The 22880-nt window shown below is 32.9% G+C and overlaps 1 protein-coding gene and 1 long non-coding RNA gene across 3 annotated transcripts in view; both read left to right on the top strand.

The window, feature by feature from the left end:
- LOC145269790 (uncharacterized) overlaps positions 1–18311 on the top strand; it is a 261099-nt gene extending 242788 nt beyond the window's left edge. Inside the window, exons 2-3 of one of the 2 annotated variants that reach the window (XR_013865241.1) lie at positions 5758–5899; positions 17711–18311. This is a non-coding gene — a long non-coding RNA (uncharacterized LOC145269790). The remainder of the gene's footprint in view (positions 1–5757; positions 5900–17710) is intronic. The other variant, XR_013865240.1, reaches the window with a different exon arrangement.
- LOC145269781 (uncharacterized) lies at positions 6936–12357 on the top strand. The gene has a single exon (XM_080125500.1). The coding sequence runs from the start codon at positions 7117–7119 to the stop codon at positions 8314–8316; it is 1200 nt and encodes a 399-aa protein (XP_079981626.1). The 5' UTR covers positions 6936–7116; the 3' UTR covers positions 8317–12357.
- Positions 18312–22880: the final 4569 nt, after the last annotated feature.

Raw genomic sequence — 22880 nt, 5'->3', positions numbered from 1 at the left:
ATTATTTTTATTTGAAAATGTTTAGTGTGCTTTATTTTTTAATGATTTTAATTGAGTGTGTTTATTTTTTTAATTTTAAGATTTATGTAAAGCAATTTTGGTGTTAAAAATACAATAAAAATTCAAGTATTTTTTAAATAATACAAAATTATTTCTATTTATAAAAATGTTTTGTTTGTATTTTTTAATGATTATTTTGATTGTGTGAATTTTATTTTTTGAATTGTAAATTTTAGTAAGCTCAGTTAATTTGAACACCACAAGCTTTATGAATGTTCTGCTCCGAAATTAATACTGAAAGAAAAACATGGAATCATGAAAGTTTTAATAAGATAAAATAAGAATAAAAATAGCCTTATATTTTCAAGGTAGGAATTGATATTTTATATTCATTTGTATTTTTAGAAATACTGTTCTCATTTTGAGTATTTTCACGTTTGGAAGATCGTACATTTGACCATTTAAAAAAATTTTTTTATTACATTTTCACCCCAAACAAGGCAAAGTGCCCCTTTGATGTGGGAGACTACTATCAGGGACAGAAGTTGCAGGTATACTACATAGGGAGTTGAGCAGCAAAATGTCTGTTTACATTACACATGAACTTCTGCATGTCAGTACAGTTGGGGAAGCAGTAACCCAGAAGGGAATCCCAAAGTCGAGCAGTTCTGAGAAAGAAACTATTAGAGTAGAAGGCTTTATTTCATCTATGGATCTCTGCTGTTTAGGGGTGGGATTTTCATGCTCGTCAGGTTTGTCACGTGTTTTTACATGGAACTTGTAAAGAGTTGGAGCATTCTTCATTAAATACTTGTAAAACAGGTAGAAAGATGCCACATTTCACAAATGGGACTGAGATTGAAGCTTAGATTACAATCCAGAACCTATCAGGTTAGCGACCCTTTTGAACTTTATTCAGGAGTGAGAGACTAGCAGATGCACTAGCCAAGATGTGGCAAAAATACTCCATACATGGACGAATGGTGGCCTTGTAGAGGCACAGGATATTTTCAGGCATAAGTAACTTTCTAGTGTGGTAGAGGGAGCCCTCATTCTTCACAGCAGCCTAGGCAATTTTCTTTTGTATTTGTTCCAATTCACGTTCCTTGTGAACATTAAGTTGAGGACTTGAACTAAGTATTTTCATGTAATGTATCTAGCCATAGTTATTGCTGGTTGAGAAGGTTTCATGTAATTATTAAAGCAAATGAGCTTAGTCTTGGCAGCATTTAATGTGACCATTTTTGTCCTCATTCCACTATAGACTGAATGTCTTCCTCTTTTGCCATTGCCTTGGCTATGTATTAATTTGTTTCCCCCTCATGCTTGTTAGACAGTGTAAAGTCGTTAGAAAATATAACCATCTCAGGGACTATTTTATCAGGGAGGTCATTTATTAATATCCAGAATAATAAAAGTTCAAGGATCGATCCCTAACGTACACCTTCATTTATATCATATTATTTAGAGTTATGACCATCGAGAACAACCTGGAATCTTCTCTTTCACGATTTTATTATGTTAATTTTCGTCCAGTAATACTAGAGGATCTGATTTTCCTGAAAAGACCATGGTGTCATACTCTGTCAAAAGCCTTAGATATATCTAAGGCTATTGCCCTCTCTTTTACTGCCTTAAATGCATCGTACATACGTTCATGGATTACAGTTAGGATATCTGCAGTAGAACGGGCTTACCTAAATTCATATTGATGGTCAGACAGAAGTTTATCAAATGTAAAGTGGTGGACTAAAGTTTGATTAATTATGGACTTAAAAATTTTGGCAAAAGTGGAAGGAGGGTTGTGGGACAATAATTTAATGGGTCAATTCTTTTGCCAGAATTCTTGCAAATTGGTACCACAGAAGCAAGATTCGTTAAGGCATTTGGTAAAAAGTTTGAATAGCACTGAATCAACCTTAGTGGAGCATTTGTTAAATAGTAAAGTCTTGATGAGATTAGTTCCACATTCTTTTGAGGTATCTAGCTTTTTTATGATATTATGTGCTTAAGAAGTGGTGATTTTCAGATTATTTATTGCGGTTTCTGTCCGCAATAGTAGATCAGGGAGTGAGTGGTTTGCTAGGTCCAAATCAGAGTTTGAGGCAAACTGACGTGCACGCATGTTAGCGTTCTGGGTTGCAGTGCAAACAATCTCCTGAGGTGGGAGAGTACAGAAATTGTTGATTGCCCATTTTTTACTACAGTGTTGTAGATTTCCCAGAAATCATGAGTTTCTAATTTTTGCATTTCAATATGTTTTCTGGTTATTTTGGTGTATTCTCTCTTAGTTGTCGCTACTTTCTTACAATTACTTCTAGCTTCTATGAACTTTTGTCTGTTTGTACTGAACTTATGCGGGATAAATCTGTGGTATGCATGTTGTCTCCGAGCAATGGCAGCTGCATAAGTAGAAATAAACCATTGGGAGAGTGGAGTTTTCTATGGAACTTCTGTATGGGGGAGCATGAACTTCAATCGCTGCTTTGAACTATTCAGTGGTCTCATTTGCACATTGTTCTGCAGGAAGAGAAAACATATTTCCCTACGGGGCATCTATGATGTGATATTGAGGTGTATTTTGAACTTGGGAATCTTTCTGTTGAACTGGGAAATATATACTTAATTTTATGAAATCTTTATAGTTCGTTTTATAGAAAGAAAATCAGAAACGACAATTGTCAGTAATGTTGAGATAATTTAAACTTTGGCAGGACAATAGTCATTCTACTATAATGTTGCATCTACAGGTTATAAAATCTGTAAATCTGCAGTGTTTATTCTATAATATAAAATCATTAAATCGTCAATGATATTAAAATCATGAAATCTCTAGTGTTTTTCATTAAATGAAAATCGGAATAACTTCCATAGCTTTATATTTTTTCTCCATCATGATATTTACTTTAAAATATTTGATTGTTTTTTTAACTTGGTATTAGCTAGTTCACATGGCAATAAACTGACCATGTCACAATATACAACCTTTCATACAATGCCTTAATTGTTAACGACAATTAGTTATTGATTCATCTGTGATTTGTCCGATAATGCCTTCCTCGATATTTTGTATGCATAGTGAAATGCAGTCAGGGACACAAGCTCTCAATAATATTTTTGAAACTCCTGTTGTTTAATGGTAATCTGTTAGAATTTTTCAGATTTGTATTTGTCATTTGTGTAGTATGCCACTAGATAGTTGGAGAGTAGTGGATAATATATATTGAGTGTTTTGAGAGAAAATACATCTTCTTTCTGGAGATAATTTTTGGGGCGTCCTATTAAAAAAGAGAAAACTCTCGAATCTCAAAACCCCATTACTGAAGCAAGATAAATGAATGCATGATAATTGTTCAAAAATATTGGTTTCATATGCAACATATACATGTTGTAGACATATTATTATATTGCTATCGAGATTTATCTCATAATAAGCTACACCCATAATAGTCCTCATTATTTGCAGAGTCATGTTCACAGCTATCCCTAGATAAGTAAATTTATTGCCATGTATGGGTTGAAATTGTTCTTTGACAGGTTCTTTAAGGTAGGCAAATCAATGATCTAGGAGCAGGATATTTGCTCAACATCGACTGGTTTTTACTTTTGTGGATTAAATCAGTATCAAAATTTTATGCACCAACAGATAAGATGTGCTCTTATTAGTCAATAACCCAACTTTTGCTTTGTTCTGCTTAATTAGCAATTACATGAGCTCAGACTTTAATTTATGGTAAAAAGTCATCCAACAATAATGTATCAAACAGTTCTCTGTTGATTTGCCACGTCCATCAAATTCTCTTGCTTAGTATGGTGTAGGATCACTAAGCATAATGATAGTGTTTCTGCTTGTTCTTCTTGGCAGAGAAATATAGCTGCAATTCTTCCTCCATTATTTCTCACGTTACTATTTGCAAACCATGAACATATGTATGGAGACCAACAGTCAATTTTCTTTATCAAGCATGACTAACACACATACTTATCTACATTTATCCACTCAATAACAGATTTATATTTGTCCACATAACTAAACTATTGTATAAGTTTTAAATTACAATTTTTATAGATGCAAAACATCATGTATTTATTACAGATACCATCGTGTCACACCTTGGCAAAAGCATTAGGTATATCTATGCCTACCGCCACACCATCTCCTCTCTTCTCCAGTGTATGGTATATATGTTTGGAGATTACAGTAAGGATATTTGCTGTAGAATGGGCTTGCCTAAATCCATATTGGTTAGTAACTGTAAACTGATGGATTGATTAATTATGAACTCACATATTTTGGGGAAAAAAGGGAGGAGACTAATGCGTCAGTAATTTAATGCGTCAGATCTTTCGCCACGAGTCTTGTAAATTGGAACCTTAAAAGTAGTTTTCCAGTCAGGAAAGGAAGATTCATTAAGGCATTTGTTGTAAAGTTTGGAGAGGACTGCAGCAATTTCTTTTAATAGTACAGACAGGATGAGATTGGGTCCAAATGCTTTTGAGGGGTCCAGATTTTTTATGGTATAATGCGCCTGAGAAGAGGTGGTTTTCAGATCATCTAGTACGGTGTTAGTTCACAAAGAAAAATAAGGGAGCTGTTTCTGGGTCCAGTGTAAAGTTCAGGGCCAATCAATTGGCAAGAATGCCAGCTTTCTCGGTTGCCATGCCAACAACTTCATGATTGTTGGATTATGTAGGAATTGTTAATTGCCCATTGTTTGCTACACTGTTGTAGATTTTCCAGAACTCACAAGTTTCTCATTTCTGTGCTCTGATGCATTTCCTGGTGGTTTTAGTGTATTCTCTATCAATTGACGCTATTTCTTTCTTACAATTACTTCTAGCTTCTGCATGTGAGCAATAGCAGCTTCACACGTAGAAAATATTTGGGAAAGTGGAGTTTTCTATAGAACTTCCAATTAGGAACATGAGCATAAATTGCCGCTTTGAACCATTCAGTGGTCTTATATGCGCACTATTCTGAAAGAAGATAAAAGATATTTAGCCAGGGGCATCTCTGATGAGGTCTCTGGTGGCTCCCTTGTCAGTCTTATAATGTCTTGTTGTTTTGAATAATGGCTCTTCAGCTTTGGGTCAAGAATTTACGGTGATTTCTACCATTATCACGGCATAGGTTAACAGTATTCGTTACATAATCATCGGAGATTGTGGTCAGAAATAGGTCTAGAAGTGAGGTTTGTTGATCTTGCTAGTCTGGGAAATCTGTCAGAAATTATCATGATTTATATATTCTTCAATTTCTTAGAATTGTCAAACATTTAATATACAGACATTTATTTGCATTGTTCAATCAAAACATTGGAGAAATTGCTAGATTTATTACATGCATCGTGAAACATTAGTCAAAATGTTTTTCAAAATAAAGATCATAAATACAATATTGTTGCTTCTCCAAAAGAATCATTTCTTTTTCTAAACTTCAAATCTTGTAAATAAAAAATAAAATTTTGAAATTTTATTTAGTTTAATATTTATGAAAAAGAATTCATTTTCTGCATGGATAAGTATTGTAACAAATATCCTGATTATATTTTTAATTTAATCAAAACTAAATCTGAGGACTTTTTCAAAATTTTGCATGATTATTTAATTGTGCCTTTAGCTCATAATGCAGACGTCTATCTCTAATTCATCCATTTTAAAACTAACACTGTATACATATTAACATTATAAACAGTATTATGAAAATATGTATAAATTATATTACTTAATGAAATTTGTCTTTATTTCATTTTGCAGAATCTCCAGCAGTCAATACAATGAAAATTGCACAAAGTTAAAAGCCGGAAAAAAAGAGAAATCATATCTTCCTGAACTATACAAGATTTCTTTTATGAAACAGACTTTTATGAAAATATATTGAAAAAATCCTGACAAATGAGTATGTATTTCTTCTATTCTTAGGCTTATTAAATATGGTACAAGTTGAAATAATTATTGCAAGTGCATATGACTAATTGACTCATTGACAGTTTTATAAATGCAGTGAATAGTAGTATAATAAAAACTTATATGAGACGTTAATAATGAGCTGCAAAAATTGTTGATTTGTTAGAACTTTCCATTAAAATACACAGAAATTATATTATTTATTAAAATTTGTCTTTATTTCATTTTGCGAAATATCCAGCAATCAATACAGTGCAAATCGCACAAAGTTAAAAGCAAGAAAACAAGAAAAAATCATATCCTTCTGAACTACATGATTTTTTCTTTTAAAAAATATAATCTTATGAAAATATATGGACAACTTGCTGCCAACTGAGTTTGTATTGTATTCTTAGAGTTACTAAATATGGTACTAGTTGAAATTATCACAAGTGTATATTTCTAATGGACTCATTGACAGTTTTCTAAATGTAGTGAATAGTTGAATAATAAACACTTGTATGAGACTTTAAAAATGAGCTGCAAAAATGTTTGATTTTTTAGAACTATCGATTAAAATGCAAAGAAAATTATTTATATATAACCGAATTATGAGAATTTATATACATTATGTTTATGCGTAAGACTTAAATATTATAAAATGCATAAACATTCACTGAATCTATCAGATATGTTGTATTCATTGATTAATTCACATCAAATATTGATTTGATTCTTTTGATTTTATAGTGAGCTGGCACACAGCGGAGCATACATTATATATATATATATATATATATATATATCATCACACATTGAAAAACTTGTTTTCATTGAAACTAATAAATATGCAGGCATTTACTGAATCCTTAATAACGATTCTATATTCATCAATCTATTTCAATCTAATATATTGTATAACACTTTAGATAAACAGTCACTGATTCATTAGATAATTTGCTTATGTTTATATATATATATATATATATTATCAATTATATGAAAAATAAACACGAGGGAAATATAAATAGTAAAGATCTACAAAATTTTAAGTCCATTAAACTAATACAGAAATCGCCTGTATTCATTCTGTTTATTCTAAAACAGAATAAAAGGAAAATATATGTAAACTAATATAATAAATTTAAATGAATCAGATACTGGAAAAAATCTAATTCTTATAAAGTATGTGGCTGTGCTTTTTCAAGACAACAATATTTAACCGTACATATGCAAAAACATTCTGGAAAGAAACCATATTCTTGTGAAATAGGTGGTTCTATATATGCATGGAAACAAGACATGTTAGAATATATACGAATACATACTGGAAAGAAACCATATTCTTGTAAAGTATGTGGCTCTTCTTTTATAAGTAAACCCCACTTGGTCATTCACATGCGTACACATACTGGAGAAAAACCATATTCTTGTGAAGTATGTGGCTCTTCTTTTACTCAGAAATGGACGATGTTGCGACATATGCGAACACATACCGGAGAGAAACCATATGCCTGTGAAGTATGTGGTTCTTCTTTTACACGGAAACAATGCATGTTTATACATATGCGAATACATACTGGAGAGAAACTATATTCCTGCGAAATATGTGGCTCTTCTTTTACATATAGACAGAGTATGTTGCGACATATGCAAACACATACTGGAAAGAAACCATATTCTTGTGAAGTATGTGGCTCTTCTTTTACACATAAACACAGTATGTTGCGACATATGCGAATACATACTGGAGAGAAACCATATTCTTGTGACGTCTGTGGTTCTTCTTTTACTATGAAACCCCACTTGGTCAGTCACATGCGAACACATACTGGAGAGAAACCATATTCTTGTGAAGTATGTGGCTCTTCTTTTACTCAGAAACAGACTATATTGCAACATATGCGAACACATACTGGAGAGAAACCATATTCTTGTAAAGTATGTGGCTCTTCTTTTAGGGGAAAACAGCACTTGCTCATTCATATGAGAACACATACTGGAGAAAAACCATATTCTTGTGAAGTATGTGGCTCTTTATTTGCAATGAAATCCCACTTGGTCATTCACATGCGAACTCATACTGGAGAGAAACCATATTCTTGTGAAGTATGTGGCTCTTCTTTTACTCAGAAACATACCATGTTACGACATATGCGAACACATACTGGAGAGAAACCATATTCTTGTGAAGTATGTGGCGCTTCTTTTAGTGGAAAACAGCACTTGCTCATTCATATGCGAACACATACTGGAGAAAAACCATATGCTTGTGATATATGCGGTTCTTCTTTTGCACAGAAACATCACATGTTGCAACACATGCGAATACATACTGGAGAGAAACCATATTCTTGTGAATTATGTCACTCTTCTTTTTCAAGGAAACACAGCTTGTTAATTCATATGCGAAGACATATTGGAGATTAATAATATTTTTCTGAATGATGTGGCTCTTTTACAAATAAACAATATTTAACAATTTGTATGCAAACATATATCAGAGAAACAAAATGAATAAAAGTAAAAAAAAGAAATACTGAAAGGCCAGCACCCTAGATAAAAAGGATCCCTCAACTCGTTCATGCAGTAGACGGGAAGAGGAAAGTAATAGTGCAGACATTTTTTCTCTGAAAGCTACAAGATTGCAATACCAGAGTCAAACTCAGATCAGCCATGAGACCTTAAAAAAGACCATGGCCTAACCCTAACCCTAACCCTAACCCTATCCCCCTACCACTGCTCAAAGTAAGGCACTTTGCTATCAGTATTCAAAGTTTGAAAAGTGGAGAAAAATATCAAATATATATTACTCGAGAAAATAAAAACGTCTTAACTCTTTGAGGAAAAAAAGCTACGCTAGTTACCTGCCTGCAGTCCCTGCTTTCCTTAGTGGAAAAATATATATCAGAAGAAGAATGCGCCCTCATAAAGAAGTGGAAAATGACTACGTTCTCATCAAGGAAGAGGAAACAAATCAAAGACAAGAGGTTATAGTGAGAAGGGAAGAAAATTGGACACTTATTGGCTTTGGACTATGGTGAAATACAGAAAATAAAAAACAAGACAGAGACACGGAGAAAATATTCTTCAACTTCAGCAAAGGGAAATATTCAACTCAGAAAAATAACCCAACGACCTGCGTTAATATTTATTTAGTGAGGCTAAGCTTGACCATATAAAGTCAGAAATAGCAGCCCTCATAAGAACCAACAAAAATCCAATAAAAATGCCAAAAATAACTATCGCCAAAAGCAGAATAAATCAGGGTTAGAGCCAAAACCACACCACCAGTCATTAATGGGCCAAACTGAACAGTCTTAACCCAACTATTTTCACTATCAGGATTCCCACCACCACCAGCTGACTATTCATAACTATCGAATTGTCCATCAATAAAAACTGGTTCTGCCACACCAATATCAACACCCGGAACACTGCTAACACCTCAAGAATTGCAAGAGGCAGATGATGAACAACTTACATTGGAAGAAGAACTTTGTAATACCATAGAGGAAATACAACTGATGAGCATGGAAGAAAAACCAAAACTGCCAAAAATCCAAGCTTCAAGAGCGATCAAAGCAGTAATCAAAAATATAGATGTCATGCTCCAAAGACTTGTTTCTCATAGGATATCCTTCACAGAGCAAAACCAAATCATATGATGCAACACTCTACATTAATGTTGCTCTCAAAAGCCTTATTCCTCGTAGCTTTATCCTTTATGGAGTTGAACCAAATCACATATGCTGTAGGACTCTACATTGTCAGAAAAAAAACCCTCAATTCCAAAACCAACGCAAGTCCAAAGCAAAAAAATATTACATCAGTCTTAATCCAACTATTTTCACTATCACGATTCTCACCACCACCAGGTGACTATTCATAACTACCGAATTGTCCATCAATAAAAATCACATATAATGCAGGACATGGAAAGGAAGCTCCAGAATCAACTGAACAAATGTAGAAAAGAATAATATTTCCTTATTGCCCCTACAGTGCGGGGGTCATTAAAGACTCGTCTACAGTCTCGGTTTCCAATATCAGGTAAAAATAGAGGAGATGGAAAAAGTGGCAAGAGAACTAGAAGGTAAGATCCCAGCACTTGACAAAAAGATCCAAGCAAAGGAGAACAAACAGAGGGCAAAATATGATTATAAACTCTTCAGGAATAATGCAAGGCTATTCTACAGAAACCTTATAAGAGACAAAATCACTGTGGAAGAATCACCTAAATATCAAGACCTGAAAAGTATTGAAGGCCTATGTTTGAGGATGAAGGACCTAGCAACGTTGATGTCAATTGGATCCAGGATATAGCTAGAACAAATGAAAACAAGCCAGAAATGCCAGAACCAAAGCTAGTATCTACAATGGTAAAATAAAATTTGGACAGATTCCAGAATACCAAAAAAGAAACTAAACTTGACAAATTATCTAATTTCTGGCTTAAAAAACTTACAGCCCTCCGTATTCATTATGGTGGCTGCTTCACTAGACTGATGAAGGGTAAGGAGGCTACACCAACATGTCTATTAAAAGGTGATATCACCCTCATATCTAAAACGGTTGCAACACAACACCCTAGCAAGTACAGGCCAATCTTCTGTTTCAGGAATAATGCAAGGCTATTCTACAGAAACCTTATAAGAGACAAAAGCAAGACCTGGACGAGTATTGGAGGCCTCTGTTTAAGGACGAAGCCAACTTTGATGCCAATAGATCCAGGATATAGCTACAAAAAATGAAAACAAGCCAGAAATGCCGGAACCAAAGATAACATCTCCTATGGTAAAACAAAATTTGGACAGATTCCAGAATAACAAACCCCTGGAATTTTAAACTTATCATATTTATGGCTTAAAAAAACTTACAACACTCTATTTTCATTATGATAGATGCTTCACTAAACTGATGAAGAGTGAGGGGGTCACACCAACATGGCTAATAAAAGGTGATACCCTCCTTATACATAAAACGGTTGAGATATAACGCCCTAGCAAGTACAGGCCAATCTGCTGTCTCACTACTTCTTACAAACTCCTCACTGGTTTTGTTGCAGACAACATTCATGGCCACCTTTCTTCAGGAGTATATCTTGAAAAAGAACAGGAAGGATGCTTGAGGACTTGCTTAGGTAACAAAAACAGTTACTCGTTAATAGGACAATTCTTTTAGACTTTAGGAAGAGGCCGAGAAATCTAAGCCAGTTCATATGCCGCATTAAGTGAACTATTACAAATTGTACATATCTTCTCTAAAGATATGAAATACGGTCTGGATTAATGTGCCAAGTGCTCCACCAGAATTGGAAAGAAGATCCCCATATAAAACATACAGTTTGATGAGGATACCGAGGTCAGAGTCCTAGAAGAGCAGGAAAAGTCCAAATACTAGAAAACGATTCAATTCATCAAATATCATGGCATAGAAGAAAACGAAATGAGAATGAGAGAAAAATAGGCAACGGGTATGTGTTGCGTGTCAAAAACAAAGTGACTGCCATGAAAAAATTATGGATGTGGTGACTCGGCAAAATACACTAAAACCTTCCATTGCAGAAAACTGGAAGAATGTGCCAACCAACAGCGTGCAAAGTATTTCCTGGTCGAACTAAACGAATGGGAGAATGTTTGGCATCCGGTAAAATGCCCCATCCCCAGCAAAAATAAAGTGATAAGAAAATTAAAACAAATTGAGAGAAATCATTTTCTTGTGAAATATTTTACTCTTTTTTACACAGAAACAAAATATGTTGAAACATAACAACACATACAGAAAAAACATTTTCTTGCAAATATATAATTCTTCTTTTACAAGGAAAGAATCATGTCACGACATATGCGAGTGTATACTAAAATGAAAACATTTTGTTAATTATTTTTGTCATCTCTTTTATAAGAAATCCAATATGCTGCAGGCGAATACTTATTTTAAACAAAATCGTATTTTTTCATAAAACATACTTTTTTACAGACATACATTATGTGGTTCTTCATATTAAATGAATCTAATATTCTAATGCTACAAAGCAATCACATATTATTTTAGTAATTTTATGTTGCAATATAGTCGATTACATAGTTTGCTGTGTGTGACCGCCTAACACATATGCAAATAATATTATTAGCATGAAAGCAATGTCCATAAATTCATATTGCAAACATATGGAAAACTTGTAATTTTATTCCGTTTTAAATTATATTGGAAATAAATTGTTGGCTTTATCTATTTAATAAATACAAATGGTTTCTAAGACAAAATCAATTGGAAAATAAAGTCATTGTAAACATTTGCAACAATTTGTTGGTGCAGATGTTTAAACAATTTTTTTAAAAATTAACTCAATAAAAAGCTGAATAATTTTTTGAATGAAATGAAAATATGAACATTTTTTTAATTAAAAAAAAACCGTTCGTTTTATAAAAGAAAAATGTAATTTGACATTTTATAAGATTTATGGCTGATCTTATCAGGAATCAATTTTATTTCATGCGATAAAATGATTTTTAAAATGATATTTCTTATTATACATTTATACTTTAACAGAAAAATAAAACAATATAACCTAAATTGCATAAAAAATGTGTGCAGTTTTTCTGTATTTGTGTATGAATTTGTCTATTTTGTTGCAAGTATTTATAATGTAACCAAAACGTGTGGTGTTTGTTGTGTATTTGTATATGAATTTGTCTTTTTACTTTCAAATATTTATAATGTTACCAAAATGAAATGATTTTTTTTAAATCACGATTTATACAATAAATGAAAGTGGATTATTAGTCGGAAGAAAATATTTTCTAACACAAAATCTATTTCAAACAGTGCCCTGTTAAAAACTTTCTTCCTATAATTTTCGTGCATTGAATCCTATTTTGTGCATGAAGTATTGTATTTTTATCCGTTTGAAAAACAGTATTTGTGATTGATTGAGATTGTCGGACTGACTTCCTCATCTTGGTTGTTATCGTCACAACGTTTCGCCCGTTTTGCCCTCCGGCCTTCATTAGGTGTTTTGTATCGAACTGGGGAACCGTTTGTTAAGAGTCACGAACCCAACCCTTTATTATTATTATGGGGATACCGTGTTCGGACTCCAGCTAGGCTCTGGGACATAGTTGCAGATTCTCTGTTTTGAATGTTACTTTTCACTGCCTTCGTTCAGGATTGAACTCAGCACCTTTAGGTAACTGTAAACTTTGATACAACGTCTAGGACCACTCGGCCATATGTCACTAAGAAAATTCTTAGTTGGTTTTTGTTAATGTTAAACCTATGTTGTTATTCAAGGTTTTCTCTTTCTATTAGAGGTGTCATAATTGCATTCAGCTCTATGCTTGTTTTGCTCAGTAGGTTGTTATGTCCGAGCATGTGAGCTGTTTCTTTAAGTTTTCTCACTTTCCAGTGGGTCTCTCTATTATTTTTACTTCATCCCAGGGGGGGAAATGGTCCCCCCTCTCCATCCAGACATGGTTGGCTATACCCGATTTTTCCGTCTCCCCTTTAGTTACCACTTTTCGGTGTTCTTCCACCCTTACTTTAAGGGGGCGGCATGCTTCACCCTTGTAAACCTTTCTGCAACTGCATGGGATGGAGTATATGCAGTTTTTGGTCATGTTCTCCTCCATGCGGGGCTTCACTCGTACCAGGTGTCGTCTGAGTGCTGACTCGCTCTTGAATACCGTCCTGATGTTGTAGGGGGCACATATTCTCTGAATCTATTCGGAGATGCCTCGTATGTATGGTAGACAGACCGTTGGAGGTTTTTGGGTTTCATTCTCCTCTCATACTATTAACACGTCTGGTGGATAGTTTGTTATCGGGGTAGTTATTACGACGGAGGGTATTCTTCAATATGACCATTTCTTGGTGGTATGTAATGGTATCGCTACTTATTGTCTCTGCTCGATGTTGTAAGCAGCGTGCGATTCCATGTTTGATACTGTATGGGTGATGGGAGTTGAAGTTAAGGTATTGCATATACTCCATGAACGGAGGCAGAAAAAGTAACATTCAAAACAGAGAATCAGCAACTATGCCCCAGAGCCTAGCTGGAGTCCGAGCACGGTACCCCCGTAATAATAATAAAGGGTTGGGTTCGAGACTCCTAAGAAACGGTTCCCCAGTTCGATACAAAACACCTGATAAAGGTCGGAGGGCAAAACGGCCGAAACGTTGTGACGATAACAACCAAGATGAGAAAGTCAGTCCGACAATCTCAATCAATGAAAACACCTCATCTCAAAAATACAATTACTATTCTTACATTATATAAACTTTACTTTAAATAACTTTATCCTCTCAAATAAAATAACGCATCAAAAGTTTGATTAAAGCTTGCAATTCTGTAAAAGTGGATTATTAGTCAGAAGAAAATATTTTCTAACACAAAATCTATTTCAAACAGTGCCCGGTTAAAAACGTTCTTCCTATAATAATTCGTGCATTGAATCCTATTTTGTGCATGAAGTATTGTATTTTTATCAGTTAAAAAAAACAGCATTTGTGATATGTTCACTTCCTTTTTGTATGAAGTTTTGTTAAATATAGAAAATAAATCTGCTTTCTTGGGTGCGAAACGGGTGTTGATATTTGAGTTGTGTCTAAAGCAGGGAACCACTCTGAGGTATCTCTGACATACGGTAAAACTTGGAGATTGAATGAAATGTCGAAGTGGTAAAAAATTTTTAGCTTACAATTTAATGGTGAAAATTGCGACATTATTTTAGTACACTAAGATTTGCATAAAAATCCGTCACCAAGCCCCCGAGGAAGAGAGAAAAAGGCGGAACATTCGTACAGTTGGATAGTAAAGCTATTTTTTCCCCTTGATTACCTCCCAATCGGTGACATAATTTGAAAGTTGATTCTGACACATTTCTAATTCACATACCTTAAAAATACAAACAATAAAATGTTTATATTATTCTTTTTTCTCAATACTGAAATTATCAAAACAATCACACCCGCATTACAAAGTCGGCGTCTTTCAAACACACTTCGTTAGTGTCTGAAATATAATTCTTATTTCTATTTGCTATGTTTTTCCGATCACACCGATGTTATTCTGTAATGTTGTACATTTGTACACACGTTGTAGCTTCAGTCGCAAAGTAGACAAAGGGACAGGAAATTACTCCGACTCGCTTTTTGGCTTCTTGATGCTGCTGTTGGTGTGGATCAACTTGTTTGTTACTGCTTATTCAGTTCGGGCGAGGGTGTCTATTAAGTCGAGTTTGTTGGCACGTTGTGTGATGTGTCTTTCTATCTGGTGGTGTTCTTGATAGAAAAATGCGGCATCTTGGGAGTTGGGTCGAATTTTTACACCGCGATCTAAGTATCTTTGTACTTCAGACGCTAAACCAGTTGTGGTCTAGTGATTGCCTATCGTTCTGATGAGGTGGAAGTCGATGTTTGTGTTGCAAACTTCAACTTTTCGGCTAATGAGCATTGGACTTCCGTCGACAGATAGTCCCGAGTTCCTGTCCGTCTTGAATTTGCTCTTAATGTGAACAGCCGCCTCTCTGAGTGCCTTTTCGAGTTGGTCTTTGAAGTCTGTCCGTTTTTTTTATCCTCTCGCTATTCTAAGTCCCAGACTCAGCATAAGTGCTGAAATGTGGTCAACTGACTTGTGAAAAGGTATACCTTTAAGTGGATAAAGGTAGATATGGTTTGTTCCGAGTCGAGCATCTGCTTAAATACATCCTGGTCCAGCAGGTATTTCATTGACTTGACGAATTTGCTTTCGAGGTTGGGGTAGGTTGTTAGTTCTGGTACGACATGTTTTGTGTATATTTTTTAGTACTGTAATGAATTTATCTACGTCGTTTTCTGGCAAGAAGGCCTTCTCTTTTCTCCTGGCATCTCTTATCATTTGATCGCGCATTAGTAAATTGTAATCGCCGTTTATCTGAATGGTGGTTATCGATGTTTTAGCAGTGTCAGAAATTTCGTAAAAACTATTGAATAATTCCACCTGCTAACTTTCGAAGCTTATAACTCCTCGAAAAATGTAATTCAAACCCTAATTTATTTTTCAATTAAAGGAGCAAGGAACAAGGTTTCATTAAAAACACAAAAAAGCAAACAACGTGTTTAAAAAAAAAAAGGTTTTAAACTTCGGACTTTACAGGTAAATTTCTAAAAAACACTACTTTTTTTGTTTTAAATTTGAATATATTGATCTTTTATCTTCACTTTGTGATATATAAATATTTGGTACATAAATTAATTATTTACTTTTTAATAGACATTTGAAAATGGGGGGGGGGGCGTGAATTAAAAAAAAGCGTTTGTCTAAAATATTATATTCGGTTTATTGGAAAGAGCATCAAATTTCACATTGACCCTGAAAACATACGAAATAGTGGCAAAACCGACAGATTAAAATATAATTTTTTTCCCGCTGGGTTTTTTCCAAAAAAAATCACAGCTTCTGGCAGTGAAACTTTTATAGCAAGATTTGTTGCAAAAGGTTTTTCACAAATTTCTGGAGTCGAATATTTTGCAACATTTCCACCAACGACAAATTTAACGACAATTAGAATTTTATTACAACTTGCCGCTCAATACAATTTAAAAATACATCAAATGGACGTAAAAATGCTTATTTAAATGCTTTGATTGACTGTAAAATCTATATTTACCCTCCAGAAGGATTTAAAATGAAAAATAAAAATTGCGTGTGGAAACTGAATAAATCGTTATATGGACTAAAACAAAGTGCACACAATTGGAATTTAACACTTCATAATTATTTAATCGAACAGGAATTCAACCAATGTCCCGTAGACGCGTGTATGTATACCAAAAATGTAGATAATAAATTGTTGATTTTGTTTTTGGGGGTTGACGATATATTATCCGTCTCAAACTGTGACAACACTTTAAAAGATGTTAAAAATGAATTAAATAAAAAAATTTTAAATGGCCGATCTTGGACGACTGTCATTGTTCCTCGATATAAAATTTACATGTGAAAATGAAACTATGACTATGAACCAATCACGATACATCGAAAAAATTCTGCTCAGGTTCGGAATGCAAGATTGCAAACCACGTAAAATCCGTGGAAAAGGACATAAATAAAAATATAGAAACCGAAACAAAATCCATAGATAATCGATTATACAGAGAAATTGTTGGGAGCCTCATTTATTTGATGACCGCAATTAGGCCTGACATATGTTACACTGTAACAAAGCTATCTCAAAACTCATCGAGAACAACAATTAAGGACCTTACTCGTGCAAAACAAATCCTTCGTTACCTAAAAGGAACCAAAGAACAATCTTTAATATTTAAAAATCTACATATCCTATAAATTTAGAAGGATTTTCAGATTCAGATTGGGGTAACTCTAAGGATAGAAAACGTATAACAGGGTATTGTTTCAGACTGTCAACGACTGGACCTATGATCTCTTGGAACACTAAAAAGCAACAAATTGTTGCCCTTTCTACTTGTGAAGCAGAATATGTGGCCCTTACTCATTCCGCGCAAGAGGCAATTTTTCGGAACACCCTTCTAAAATCTATTTTAAAACCTGATCTAATTAAAGAACCTATAGTAATTCATTGCGACAATCAGAGCAGTATCTTATTAGGAAATAATTCTATGATTCATCAAAGGTCGAAGCATATTGATATCAAATATCATTTTATAAGGGATGAAATAAGAAAAAAATGTATTACTCTTACTTATGTGACGTTTGAACATAATATAGCCGACATTTTCACTAAACCTATAAAAAGAATAAAATTAAAACATTTTATAACCGAACTTTTTGGAGTCTAATTATGAATAAATCTCTTTTCAGAAACCCAAAAAGAGAAGCATAAACAGTCGAAATCACATCAAAAACAAAAAAATGTAAATTGTCCCGGGCACGACGTTAAACTGCGACCATTTCTATCTTACTAACCAAATTAACCAACTAATACCTAACATAATGTCTCCAGTTAAAAAAACAAAATAAAACAAGTAATTTTTTAAAACCTTTTCTTTTTAAATTTTGTTTTTGTCAAATAATTTTTTGTATCATTTTTTGCCAAACATTTCTTAAAAACAAAACAAAAAATGTATATTTGTGAATTTTTGTGCATATGTTGATATGTATTTGAAAAGTATTCTATGTGTATGTTTATATATATTTGAAAAGTGTTTATTTTTATATGTATAAAAAGAAACTCAATGTGATTTACAAAAAAAGGATTCTTTTTGCACACATAATACCAATATATTAACAATTCCTTTTGACCAATGAGAATAAATACAAATCCCCCCCAAAAAATCAATTATTTTATTGGTTTACTTTTATAGTTTAATTAATTTGTCAATTTTATTTTTATTTATTTATTTTATTTTTCATATATATATATATATATATATATATATATATATAATTATTTTTTTACTATAATAATTAAATACCTACAGACACTAGTGTTTCATCCTTTCGGGATTCTTCAGTGCAGGGTGTCACAATTACTACCAGTCGAACGATTCGAACCCCGCAACACGAGACATCTCTGGCTCGATTAGCGGAGGCCGTATCCATTCGGCTACCATTAATCGTGTGAAATAGCGTTGAATTTTAAACATTTTAATTTAAATGTTCATTACGTCAGACAGACAGTGATCAAATCGTTATACGACGATCTACGCATAAGAGCTAAATTGACCGACTTTTATTCAACAGAAAGTGCTCAACGATAAGAAACATTTCTTAAAGGGGCTGTCATAATTATTTTTTTACTATAATAATTAAATACCTACAGACACTAGTGTTTCATCCTTTCGGGAGCAGCATGCACACTCTGACGAACTTTTAAAAAATTTCCAATGAAACTCAATAAGGACCTTAATTACTACAAAAAAACTAGTTTTATTTTTGTGTCTTTAATTCCCCCCCCCCCGCTTTTGTGTCGATGAGGAGATTATATTCGAAGGTAAAGTCCGTGTCAATTATTGTCAAGTTTAATAAAATGAATATCGTTTCAAAACGATCGTACACTCAATTTGATTTTGTTTGTTTTTCCCTTTGAAACCGATTCATAAATTTACAATTATCAATCTTTATACTCTCTCTCTCTCTCTCTCTCTCCAAACACACACACACACACACACACACACACACACACATATATATATATATATATATATATATATATATATTAGAAGATTTTTACCTTTCAGTTATTAAGGAAACTCTGGAAAATCATTACTTTTCGCATCAAAATATAAAAAGTTGGATAAAGAAACCATTATGCAAGCAAAGCAAACCCTCCTATTTTTTTGGAGGTAAAACATGGGTAAAAATATAAAATCCAAAAGACCTTTTTGATGTCGTGATGGGATCGTTTGACAAGTCGTACGTCTGTGATCTATTCGGATTTTTTCTACTAGACACAATGAAAAATAAATTCCCAGGCCACCTTTTTGGGTTATATAGGGATGATGGACTTTGCCTATTGCGAGACTGCAATAGATGCACACTAGGCAGGCTTGGAAAAGAGCTGATTTTTTTAAAAATTATTTCAATGAATAAAGAAATGTTCACACACACACACACACAAGCAAACTAAAATAAATTATCGGATAATATCCTTCGCTGAAGTGAAGTATGTATAATGATCCCTTATTTCTAGTTATTATACCATTTAGGGCAGTTAACCAAAGTTTTCGGTCTTTGTTCATCAAATTGCTTGGGATCTGCTTTTGTTTATTTGATTTCCGAAAGAAAACAAACAAATAATGAAGTAATATATTTTTATAATAACAAGATGGATTCAAACCATTGTAAAACACTGTATCCGTTTAAAAACAAAAAACATAACAGATTTAAAGCATTGAAACACATCGTATTCTATATGCATGCAAACCATTGAAAACATTTTATTGTTATAAATACAATTAAAAAGATTGTATTGCATTTTTGTAATAAATATAAAGCAATCAATAAATATTTTCATATTTCTATAATTGTAATCATATTTGTAAAATATACGTAAAAAATTAATGGAGTAGTTCTTAATGCTAACATTGCTGAAAATAAGCCATTGTTACTTTCAGAATTGTTTTGTCTTTTTGTCGTTAGTATATATCTTTCCACTTGTCCATTGGCTTGTGGATAATTCGGACTCGTTGTAATACACTTAAAATCATATTCCTTAGCAAACTGTTTAACTTCTAATGATTTATATTCTGGTCCATGGTCGCTGATCACTATTTGTGGAATACCAAACTTGGCGAAAGTGTTTTGTTTATTTCGCAACCTTACTTGACTCCTGACAGAGCTGGGGGTCACGATTTAGGAATATTTCGCAACCTTAACACCAGTCCCAACTCTGATTTATCCACTACTTTTGTGTCGGAGAATTTTCGACAGTTATTCACATTGACCTTTTGAATAAAACTTTTTAAAATAAATTACATTAAAAATAATACTTAACATTAACTGATGCAATGGTCGTTCTTCTTTTTAATTCAACAGAAACTGGTAATTAGAAAAAAAATTCCACCCTCGAAAAATCCTTTAAAATTACAATTTACTTTAAATCTGTTATGTTTCTAGGTTCTTTTTTTAATGAATTACATTAAAATTAATACTTAACATTAACTGATGCAATATTTAACTTCCTGTATGGGCGTTCTTCTTTTTAATTCAAAAGAAATTTGTAATTAGAAAAAATAAATAAATTTCTACCTTCGAAAAATCCTTTACAATTACAACTTTCTAGGTTCTCAGGGTGCTGAAAACAGAAATAACGTTTAAAATTCCGGCAAACGTTTAGTTTCCAAGATATGAAGAAATGTTAGTTTCCAAAAAATGGGGGATCACTTATCATAAATAATTCAACGTAATATGAGCACCCACTTTATGGCTACATTTGGGGGGTAACGTACAATGAACACAATTTATTGTAAAATGAGCACCCACTTTTGTTGTTGTCAACGTAAAATGTATTATTATGGCAGACCAACACAAAACCTACAAAACTTGCTTTCCATTGGTTTCCAGGTGTGCTGAAGGCGAATATCGCATTTAAATTGTCCGCAAATAAGTAATTTTCAACATTTTAAGCAATGCAATTATGTATGTTATAAGTGGTTGTCATTGTTGCATCGACAAGCCCGCATATTTTTACCGGTTTTTAAAGGAAAGTTAGTGAAAGTCAAAATTAGCACTTGTGGCGATAAACAAAAAGCTTTAGCTTGTATGTACCTCTCATGGAATGTCATAGATCGAAACACAGTTAAATGGTAGGTGTATCAGAATTTTTGTAGGAATTTTCGACACCCCTAACATGAAACTGCGAATAAAATATAAAAATCTCGTAATTTCTCTGTTAAAAGTGGGTTGTTTATTTTCTTTATGGATTATACTTCCAAAATAAACTATTAAAGTTGTTTTAAAAGTCATAGAATTTTTTTTCTTTTAAAACAGTAATGAATTTTCCGAACTCAATATTTTTCAATTTTTAAACTTTAAAAATCTATCAAAATTTTTCTATTGATTCTATTTTTACGACATTTTCAGGGTCAATGTGAAATTTTATGTTCTTTCCAACAAACTGAATATAATATTTTAGACAAACGTTTTTTTAAATTCACGCCCCCCCCCATTTTATAGTGCCTATTAAAAAGTAAATAATTTACTCACCGAAAAGTAAATAATAAATTTACTCACAAATTGAAGAGAAAAGGTCAATAAATAATATATTCAAATTTAAAACAAACAAAAAAACGTAGTGCTTTTTAGAATTTTACCTGTAAAGTTTGAAGTTTAAAACCTTTTTTTTAAACAACGTTATTTGTTTTTTCTTTTGTTTTTGTAATGGAACCTTGCTCATTGCTCCTTTAATTGAAAAAAAAATTAGGGCTTGAATAACATTTTTCGAGGAGTTATAAGCTTGGAAAGACAGGGGGGGTCGAATAATTTACGCCTCCCATTTTGAAATGTCTATTAAAAAGTAAATAATTAATTTATGTACCAAAGTCTTATATATCACAAATTGAAGAGAAAAGGTCAATAAATAATATATTCAAATTAAAAAAAAAGTACTGTTTTTTTAGAAATTTACCTGTAAAGTCCGAAGTTTAAAACCTTTTTTAAAAAAGAAAAACACGTTGTGTTTTTTTTTAATGAAACCGTGGTCCTTGCTCCTTTAATAAAAAAAAATTAGGGCTTAAATTACATTTTTCGAGGAGTTATAAGCTTGGAAAGATGGGGTGGAATTATTCACTATTTTCACGAAATTTCTGACACACCTAGTGAAATGGTGTTTGGTTCTAGTACACTTATTTATCCGCGCTATTTTTAAATAGTATTTTCAAGTTTAATTAAAGTTTTAAGATACCTGTTCTTATTAAATTGTTAGGTGAAAGTACAGAATAGGTACACACACAACACCCTCACGCCTCCATGTTAAGAATGGCATATTAAATAATGTCATTATTTCAGTACGGCTCAATAAGTGCATGAGTATTTCTTTTTTTTTTTTAATAAAATAAAAACTACTCGACGAAACCATTAAAAACAATAACGCTAACATAAGTGCATAAGCACCAAAATTTTTGTTTTGTTTTGTTTTGCTTGGCTTTTATTTTGTTTGTTTGTAAAATCCGGCTCAATAAATAAATACATAAATAGAAAAACAAGAAAAGAATACAAAAACAATAATAAGAAAACAATAAAACTTTAATTAAACTTGAAAATAATATTTAAAAATAGCGCGAATTCCATTTTGACTTTCACAAATCTTCCTGTTAATAATTACATAAACTCCGGCAAAAAAAAAAAAAATAAATAAAATATCCGTCAAAAAACAAATATCATTCTCGGCCGCTATAAAGGCAGGACAATGGGAAGCAGTCAGGCAGTGTTCTGCAGATTGTGTGTAGGTGGTTCTGGCGGTTGGATTGTTCTTTGTGACTAACTACGAATCTGCAAGATGCGAGTTTTCTTCTGTCTTTTTTTCTGTCTC

The sequence above is a fragment of the Euprymna scolopes genome, chromosome 45 (assembly GCF_053919585.1).
Source record: "Euprymna scolopes isolate OS-2025 chromosome 45, ASM5391958v1, whole genome shotgun sequence".
Lineage (NCBI taxonomy): Eukaryota > Metazoa > Mollusca > Cephalopoda > Sepiida > Sepiolidae > Euprymna > Euprymna scolopes.
The sequence above is the reverse complement of the archived record's forward strand: the minus strand, read 5'-3'. Positions and strand labels throughout refer to the sequence as shown.

Coding starts and splice junctions, on each gene's coding strand:
- LOC145269781 (XM_080125500.1), top strand. CDS start 7,117: ATGCAAAAACATTCTGGAAAGAAACCATATTCTTGTGAAATAGGTGGT.